At 34.8% G+C, this 10,480-nt stretch overlaps 1 protein-coding gene across 1 annotated transcript; it reads left to right on the forward strand.

Moving 5' to 3' along the window:
- The first annotated feature begins 386 nt into the window (after window positions 1–386).
- On the forward strand, window positions 387–1,677 carry LOC147410426 (putative germin-like protein 2-1). The gene is made up of 2 exons (XM_086440950.1): window positions 387–589; window positions 1,012–1,677. Exons 1-2 carry the CDS (start codon window positions 457–459, stop codon window positions 1,557–1,559), a joined length of 681 nt encoding a protein of 226 aa, XP_086297076.1. The 5' UTR covers window positions 387–456; the 3' UTR covers window positions 1,560–1,677.
- Window positions 1,678–10,480: the final 8,803 nt, after the last annotated feature.

The raw sequence follows: 10,480 nt of genomic DNA on the forward strand, positions 1-10,480 counted from the left end.
AGATGTTGTCACAATTGTCGTCCCATGAACCTTGGGCGTAGAGAATTTTCTGCACGACATAAATCCTGCGTTAATTGCGTGATTGTTTTTGGTTTATTTATTTAGTTGTATTTTCTCTTGTTATGCTTCTCCACAACAGTACCGTAGTGCACATTGAAGGAACTGTACTTAAAAAGGAGTTAGGTACTTGACCAGTGACTAAGAATAATAAATGTTGACAAGTGGGAGTTAAAGAATGAACAGTTAGTTTTGATAGATTTGCTAATGTTTCAAACTGATAATCTTTAGTTTATTGTTTTGAAGATTAATTACTAAGTTTTTCTACCGTCTACCTTGGACAATAAGGCAACCATACATGAAACCATTTCAACAACTTCTCTCCCTTTCTCTATAAATAGACATGATTAGAATGTTAGAATTATCACTTTTAAGTAGCAAAAACACTCGAAGAGTATAATGAAGATCACAATGGTTTTTTACTTCTCTTTTGTTTTTCTTCTCTTTGCCTTACTCTCTTCCTCCTCCTTTGCTTCTGATCCCAGTCCCCTCCAAGACTTTTGTGTGGCCATCAATGATGTCAATGCTGCTGGTACATCCGTAACTTCTCTTCTTTCTTTAGCAGAATAAAACGTGAGATAGAGCGAGAGAGACTTTAGTGTAACTGCACATCATATTTTCAGTATGACACCTCAATATTATTTATAAATCAACTCTATTGGTCGGGGATTACTCTCATTGGCTTTTTTTCTCTTTTGTTTTTTCTTTGAGAACCTCTATTGACCCACCAATCCTTTTGGAATTGGAGGATTGCATATATGAAAATTGGTGTGTTATAAGTAAGCGTTGGTGTGTCAAAAGAAGTTCTATTCATGTTTTTTGCAACTATAGAGCATTGACTGGGATGTGTCACTATCCTTATTTGGTGTGTTTAATATGATTTTTTTTTAGTTGGACTGTTGGAGAATTATTAACTGGACAATCACTTAATTGTCATTTAACTTTTATTTGCAGTGTTTGTGAATGGGAAGTTTTGCAAGGACCCCAAGTATGTTACAGCCAATGATTTCTTCCTTTCTGGGCTCAATATACCTGGAAACACTGCGAACAAAGTCGGGTCGAGTGTCACGCAAGTTAATGTAGCCCAGATACCAGGACTCAACACCTTTGGCGTCTCCTTAGTTCGCATAGACTACGCACCCTTAGGTCTAAACCCACCCCACACACATCCCCGAGCCACCGAGATCCTAACAGTCTTGGAGGGTACACTCTACGTCGGTTTTGTCACTTCCAACCCCGATAACCGTCTTATCACTAAGGTTCTCAACACGGGTGATGTGTTTGTGTTCCCCATTGGACTCATTCACTTCCAATTCAATGTGGGTCACACTAATGCGCTCGCCATTGCTGGACTAAGCAGCCAGAACCCAGGTGTCATAACTATTGCTAATGCAGTCTTTGGTTCGAAGCCACCCATCTCAGATGATGTTCTTGCCAAGGCTTTCCAAGTTGACAAAAAGGTGATTGATTATCTCCAAGCTCAGTTTTGGGTCGACAACTAGTACTACTAAATTGTTCAGACGAGCAGATTCTATGTTAAACAATCAGTTTGACTACTTGTTTTACATATCCTAATGCAATAGAATCTGTTGTAGTAGTGTGTTACACACTGATATAATATATCGAGTTTTTGGTACTAAAAGTGTCTGTCCCCTCTTATTATTTGATGGATATGATCTACATGAAGAATCAAATTTATTGATGATTTTTAGCCATGTAAGATTTTAATAACATATGAAGATCAAAAGTGGAACAACGAAAAGCACCCACTGCAACAATCATGCATGGTCGGAGTAGTGGAGATGAGGAAGATGAAGATTAACTGAATGATATTGAAGAGGGCTTCTTGCTGTAATGGCATGAAAAGAAAGATCACAAGGGATGGTTCTAGGGAGGTCAACAGAGACTAATGGTTTTTTGGCAAGATAATTATTGACTACGACCGTTTCTACCCCATAAGAAATGCATGAAATGCCATGAACAGCGATCTTTAAAATATGAAATCCAAATCAAGAATGAATTTTGTGTAATTATACAATCACCATGCTACAGTGGTGGCTTTGTAGAGAAAATCCTATAATGAAAATTGGTTATATCTTGGTGCAACAAAAAAGGATTTTTATAAGATTCTACAATTTGTTAAATATTTTCTCTTTATAACTTTTGCTTTTTATTTTTGTGGCGTGCACTTTAACCAGGAAGGTATCATTATTAATAAGAAATGCATAAGATGTAAATGAATTGAGCATAGCAGAGATGAAGCACTACGTGGAAAAGGGGTAAATTTTAAGTCAAGGTCTGTCAAATTTGGCTAAATCCAAGCAAATTCAAAGGACCTTGGCTTTGAATTTTCTCCATTTTTCACGTAGTGAAGATCTTTAGATTATTTATTGGAAAGAATAGGACTAAAGATAAAATAGAAACAAATTATACATTTAGGAGTATTTCCAATGGGCGATAAACTAAAAGAGTGGACTGAGATGGTTTGAGCATGTTCAACTACAGTCACCAAGTCAGAGTTCAAGAATAAGTCGGCAATGAAAAAATTCAGTACAATCGAACTAGGATTAGAGCGAAGTAATTGTTTCTACAAGGTGGTGTTCTCATAGTAAATCATCAAATTCCATATTAAACTACAATATGGAAAGAATAAATCTCAATGTCGATATAATCCATATCCACACCAAGTAACCATAGGTCACTACGTGAAAATTGGAAAATTCTACAGGAAAATTCGACGGGCCAAGGCCCATGGATTCTAGAAACCAAAATTTGATGGCCGAGGACGATTGTAATTTGTGATGTTCCATAGATTCGACGGCTTAGAGCCATCAAATTTCTCCTGTCATCCATTAAATTGATGGTTTTGACCTGTCGAAAGAAAAAATTCGACAATGAAAAATTTGATGCCATGGTCCGTCGAATATGAACTTTTTTCACATTGTGGGTCTAAAACATATTGAAGATTTATATTGTCAAAAATATAAAAAGATTATAATCATGAGTCCAAGTTATAGGATTCATCAACCAGTCCAAATCAATGTCATTCTTATAATGTAGTGCTTCACAGGTAAAATGGTCATCACTATCAGCTTCATCAATGTCATCTTCTCTTACAAGTGTATCAAGGTCATGTTTCATTTTTTCGGAGTTAAACATAAAGAATTCGTGATTTAAATGTGAAGTTTGCGATATCGCGAAGTTCATACAATTCACAACTTATTTAAAATACCATGATTAAATCGATGAAGGAAAAAGGCATGCTTCAATTGCAATATTCAGTAGGTCAGAGAATTCGGTGACTGTGTTCACCGAAAACTGATAATAATCCCAATTAGAAGAAATAGTTAAAGCATGTATGAGCTCACTTTCAATAGTAGAAGAGTTGACTATGAAGAGATGTTATGGAGGAACATAATTTTGTTTTCTTATGTCTAGCAAAAAAATCTTTTCCTTTGTTTCTTCTTTTTTTAGTGTTGTGATTTTCCTATGATCTCATATAGGAAGAAAGGTGTCCCATTCGCTTATGCCATAAGTCAAGAGAAGTACTAGTAGCTGCAAAGTGAGTTTGTTCTTTCTTTACCAAATGAAAATGGTAGATCTCCTTACCCTCTCCAATCATCGTCATCGAAGATTGGTTCTATATGACACACGAATTAGAGGAAAAAATGATAGAGCATTTAGAATGCTTGGTAAGTTTACTAACTGAAATGAGATTGAATTTGAATGATGGAATGCAAAACACATCATGTAAAATTAGGGACGATGTTAATTTTACCACTCCAGCATGGGAAAAGGGGGCAATAGTCCCATTTGGTAATTTAACTGAAGAAGTCCCACAAGAGGTAATGGAAGAAAGAGATGAAACGGAGTTAACCATATGTTCAGCTACTCCTGTATCAATTATCCAAGGTATGTGATCTTTAGAGGAAGCCAAGCATAGAGAAGTACTTGACAAGGTGGTTTCTGGTTGTGATATATTGCCTGGTGAGCCATGGGTTGCGAAGTGTTCAGTAAAGCTAGAAGCTGACAGTATTGCTCATATGTAAAAGACAGTATAGATTAGGATCCAGTATTATGTTTGTCACTTGATACTGTTGCCATTTTCTTTGTAGAAGTTCCTTCTTTATGAAGTAGATGTCCCAGTGGATATCCATGTTTTCTATAGCATTTGTCAATGGTATGCCCAAGTCAATCATAGTGAGCACAGGTTGGTCGATCCTGTTTTGATCCTTGATTTTTCTTGATTGGAAAGTTAGTACCCTTGTTGTTTTTGTTGTTGTATCTTCCCTTTGCTAATAGGGCAGCGGCCTCCATAAGTTAGGGAGTAGCAGTAGCAACTTCACGATGTCACTCCTCTTGGAGCATAAGAGAAAAAGTACAATTGATTGGAGGAAGGGGATCCATAAGAAGGATTTGTCCTCGAATGACATCATAAGAATCATTTAGCCCCATGAGGAATTGCATTGTTCTTTCTTCTTGTTGGTAATCCATCAACTTCTTCATTGCACCACACGAGCAAATTGGCATCTGTCTGTATGTGCTAAGTTCATCCCAATATGCCTTTAGTTTGCTGAAGTAATTAGCGACAAATTGTTATTCTTGAGTATGGGATGAAATCTCTCGCTGGATTTGAAAAATCCTTGGGGCATTACCTTGTGAGAATTGTTGCTTGAGATCTTCCCATACTTCAAATGTTAAATCGGCATAAATGACGCTAGAGGCAAGCTCTTTTGATAGCGAGTTTAGCATCCATGACAAAATCATATTATTGTACAAACCTATTGATCATAATCTGGGTAATTGGTGTTAGAAGGTTTCTTGATCAATCCATCAATAAAGTCCGTCTTATTTTTCGTTGTCAAAGCCATGATTATGGCTCTACTCCAAGTGTTGTAGTTCTCACCTATCAATGGCTAAGACACTAACATCGTTCCCGGATTGTCAGAGTGACGCAAATAGCAAGAACTGATAGAGTTTTGAATCGAAATCAAATTCTCCATGATGGAATGGTTGTTGTTATAACAGAAGATAAACTTGAGCAGACCTTGCTCTGATACCATAACAAAACTGAAGCAAAGTGGAGAGACTACAGAGGTTGAAGATGAAATCTAAAATGAATTCTCTATATTTTCTCTTACTGTACAATAGATTACAAAACGTATAGAAAGAGAGAGGATCCAATCTTCTAGTATCTTTTATTGATATGATCCAATCTTCTAGTATCTTACTATGGAAAATAGAATAAAGAATAATAAGAATTAAGGCATCCGTTCTAAGGATTATATTGACTTTCCTAATACCTTGTATATCCCCAAAAAAAAAAAAAATCTGTGGATCTGTGCCCTTGCCACTCCACGTATGGACCACCTACGATTTATCGCCTACATTCATCCCGACTTTTGTTTTTATTAGAGACATTTTTTATGTGGTCATCCAACAAGTGTGTTGTAGAGTTATCAATTTTAAACTTTATGATTTTTTATTTGGCAAGCCACATTAAAATGTTTCCTAGGCATGTTACCCTAAATAAATTTAAAAATGGTACCTCAAAGAAAAAGGAAACAAAAAGAAGAGGCATGGATGATATGACAAGAAGTTGAAATTTTATGAACTCCCAAAGAAGGAAAAAAATCCAAATTGGAAAAAGAGAATTTTTTCAACATTGGGTTTAAATTTGGGAGTTGAGTGGCTATTAATATTCAATGTCAAGATTAATTTGACCGAGAAAAAAGAAGTTCTGTTTTGGATTTTTTTAAAAACTCAATCTAAACCACAAAATTTAGAAGGCTGAGGTGTCATTTTTACCAACATGGTAGTTCACATAGCCCAAATGCATGTTCATTACAAAAGAGGAAAAAACAATGTACAAATGGGCACCCCCTATTTATACTTAAAAAGACTAGACCTATAAGCGAGCTCCAATTATGACCCTATTTGAGCCGAATTTCATTAAAAAGGAGGGGAAAAATGTACCAAGGGGCACACCCTTGGTTACAAAAGCCTGAACCCCCCTCCTTTTCTTTTCTAATTGAGCAAGATTTCATTAAAAAAGAGGAAAAAACAATATATGAAAAAGCTCCTCCAATTACAAAAGCCTAAAAGACATGACCTATAAATAAACTCCAACTGGACCCGTTTCTACCTCCATCTTCCTAGTTTAGCACGATTTCATTTAAAAAGAGGAAAGAATAATGTATAAAGAGGCATACCCCTGATTACAAATGCCTAAAAGACACAAACTACAAACGAGTTCCAATTTTTCCTAATTGAGCAAGATATTAATAAAAAAAAAGAGGAAAACAATAATATACAAATAGGCACACCTCTAATTACAAAAGTCTGAAAGACATGACCTACAAACGAGCTCCAACCGTAGCCTGTTTCTACCCTAGTGATGTAGTGCGACAACCCCAAGTGGGACCACGGATCTGAACGAGTAATGAATTCAGAATAATTCAAGGAGACCTATTCTTGAATGGCAAAGTCGAGATCTTTAAGATCCATAGAAATCTATGTTCTTTTTGTTTTTAGGCTTGATTCATTCATTTATCTTACTTTTTAGATGTTTTTGCTATTTTAGGAAAGTTTCATTTTGTTAATAACTTTAGTTATAGAATTAAGAATTGTGCACCGTTGATTCTCTTTTATTTCTAAGGTCAAGTAGTATCAATTTCCATCCCAAGGTTGTTTTTATTATTTTTAGTAATTTTTTCTATTTTGATTATTTTCATGTTCTTTTAGAAATACGATTTTTTTTCTATAAATAGTATTGTAACTCTAACATAGGAGAACATTTTTTATTAGTAAAATTTATGAATTTTAAAGAGTTTTCTCTTTATTTTTATTTGCTTGGTATTTTGTGTGAATCGACAAGTTTTTGATACCCAATTGTTCGATATTCTTTTGAGAATCAACAAACTAGTTGGAAGATTATTTTTCACCCTGCATCCATTGGTATCAAAGCTTGCGTCGATCACATATCTTGTTATTCTCGTTCAAATGCCTCCAAAAAAATGATCGATTCAATGAGATGCTACACTAGAAGATGTACACGATCCTATCTTTGATGAGTATGATGATGAAGTTGAGGAAGAGGAGGTTATTTACGAATATGTGGAGGAGTATCTAACACCACAAAGTGCTTCTCTACATTTAAATAAAACTCTAATGATGGCTAGCTTTGTAGCAATGTCTTTTACAACATGCATAATAAGTAGATAATTAGTTTGTGATATGGTGATCGATGGTGGAAACTTAAGGAACATTTTGCCAAATAAAATCTTTTTGAAATTACAAATAGGAGCTCAAATTCTTCCAAATCTTTCCACACTCTTTTGGTTTGAGAAAGGACAAGAGGAGATAGATTTCAATTATGTCCCAATTATGGTCAAAATCCTATTAGATGTGTTCATCGATGTGTATCTTGAAGAACTACCAACCAGATGACCTCCAAATTGCTGTCCAATTTTAAGTACAAGAAGTTGTTCTTAAAGGCAATTGGATCATATGCTTCAAACAATGAGGCCTTGAACTTGAGGATGAGTTCCTTTCAATCTGAGGAGAATGATGTAGTGCAACAAGCCCAAGTGAGACCATGGATGTGGACGGATTCAGAATAATTCGAGATCTTCAAGATCCATAGAAAGGTATAGACTTTCTATTTTTAAGCTCGATTCCTTCATTTATCCTACTTTTTAGATGTTTTTTTTTGCTATTTTAGGAAAGTTTCATTTTGTTAATTACTTTAGTTATAGAAGTCAGAATCGCGTACCGTTGATTCTCTTTTATTTCTAAGGTCAAGTACTATCTATTTTCGTTCATTGGTCATTTTTATTATTTTTAGTAATTTTTTCTATTTTGACTATTTTCATGTTGTGCTAGAAATAATACTTTTTTCTATAACTAGTATTGTAATTCCAATATGGGGGAACATCTTTGATTAATAAAATTTATGAATTTTTGAGAATTTTCTCTTTATTTTCAATTGTTTGGTATTTTGTGTGAATCAACAAATTTTTGATACTCAATTGTTCAGTATTCTTTTTAGAATCATTGAACGAATTAGAAGATTGTTCTTCACCCCTGCATCACCTACTTATAAGAAATATATGAAGGCCATGAACAATGATCTTTAAAAAAGGAAAATGAAATCAATAATAGATTATATATCTTTACTTGTACAATCACCATTCTATGGTAGTTGGTATATATTGAAATTGGGCTTAGACCCATAGTTTTGTTGGTTTGACACTTTGCAAAACAATTTTGAGGTCGTGGGTTAAGTCTATCTTATCTATAAAAAGCAAAAAAGTATTGAAAATCCTCTACATAGTGGAAAATTAATTATATGTATATGCAAAAAAATGATACTTAATGAGATTTTTGTAAGATTCTAAATATTTGTTAAATCTTTCTTCTTTATAAGCTTTTTTATTTTCTGTAAGATACATTTGAACCATACATGTATTATTAATAAGAAAGATGCATCATGTTAAAGATTCCAGCAGATCTGTTCCTTCGCATTGCTTGCCTTACTTAAGCTAACTTAAGCCAACTACTAGTCTGCCTTCTATGTAAACTCTTATTCGCACTGCTTGTGCTACACATTCCACGGCTAAATTGCTTGAACTACTCATATTTACTACCTCTTCTTTCAAGTTCTACCTTATGTAAATTTTACTTAGGTGGAACCTTTTAGTAAATGACTACATTAACTTTGGGGAGATACCTTTGAGTTACTGTCCTTTACGAAGGCTTAAACTCATTTTTTATTTCTTGATCCCTGAAATGGCTAATCTTTAGCATTTTTATCATTATAAGACAAACTACAGTCTTTTAGCAACTTCTCTCCTACCCGTAGGTAGATGTCTTCAAGGATCTACTTTTCTGCTATACAAATCTTTTTTGCTTTGTTACTCAGGACAGAGCCTAGTCGTTCAGTTCTTCACTTTGTTGGTCAAAGCAGAGGAGAATTGCAAGGACCGGAATCTAGGATGAGCTCAACTTAGTGCTAACTTACTCGTACCAGAGCAGGGAGATCTGTGCTTTGATCTGCCCTGCTAAAGGGTAGTGCCCGTATGCTGTTCTGCACATGGTACCACTTAACTGGCTTGGACACATGTACGGCTCAAATAATTGCACGGTTATTTCCCCTACAACCATGCCAAACCACTTTTCTCCATTCTACTTTCTCTTTATTCTCATTAATAGTATTGTATGCACTTTTATATGAGAATTTACCATTAGAAGTCTTCCTTCAATAAGCATTTTAGGAGTCGCTTGAGTTGAAATTAGATTAGAAACTTCTTGCATTCTATCATTATGTGGTACCGGTAATGCCAACCTTCTATTATCCAAAAATTGATTGATTGTAGCTTCCAATGTACTTTCAAACCGATGTACAACTTTCACCCCAAATCTGGATATTATTGAACGTCCTTTAATCCTTGGAGTTCTCCACATACATGTGGTTTGACCATCCCCTACCAGTATATATATTTTCCAACACACATGTTCTTGCTTTCAAAATATTTCTCCATGCCCAAGATGCATTTTGAGGAGCATTACAAGACCATATATCCTTCCTCCCCACATATATCCTTCCTCCCCACATATATCTGTCTCCTCCAATTCTCCCACATGCCTTTGTTTTCAATGAGATACCAAAACTAATACATCATTCCCACATTATTACTTTCCCTAAGGCATCGAATACCAAGACCTCCACAATCAATATGAGTACATATTTTGGACCATTTCATAAAATGTATAGACCTCTCAAGAGAAGGACCCCTCCACAAAAAATTATTGAGCAATTTTTCAATTTTCTTTAGCACACTAAAAGGGAATGCTAAAAGAAGCCAACCAATAAATTTGGAAACTAGAAAGAGCAGACTTTATAAGCTCTAATTGGCTAGCAAGGGAAAGAAAATGTGATTTCCAATCATATACTATTTTATGAATTTTATCAATTAATGGTTGACACATTGAATGTGTTAACCGAGTAGAAAACAATGGCAATCCTAGGTGCATAATTGGAAAAAAAACCTTCTTGAAACCCTAAGGTATCTAAGATATTCTCTGTATGGTTACACGTTTTGCTGAAAAAATTTTGACTTTTTTCCTTCATTAACAAACAACCTAGAGATCAAACCAAAGTTTCTAAGAACATCCCAAAACACTCAACTGATTGCTCATTCAAAGAGAAAAAAGAACATCATATGCAAAAATTAGATGAGATATACCCGGGACACCAAAAATACTCAGAATCTTAATGAGATTAGATTCAACTTTATGTTGAATGAGGCATGAGAAAGCTTATATAACAAGATTAAACAGAAAAGGAGAGAGAATATCTCCTTGTCTCAATGCACGTTCACTAGGAAAATAGCCACAGAAGGAGCCATTTAAGATCATAGAA

Source organism: Akebia trifoliata, chromosome 1, assembly GCF_017979445.1.
Source record: "Akebia trifoliata isolate Shusen 1 chromosome 1, ASM1797944v1, whole genome shotgun sequence".
In the NCBI taxonomy this organism is placed as follows: Eukaryota; Viridiplantae; Streptophyta; class Magnoliopsida; order Ranunculales; family Lardizabalaceae; genus Akebia; species Akebia trifoliata.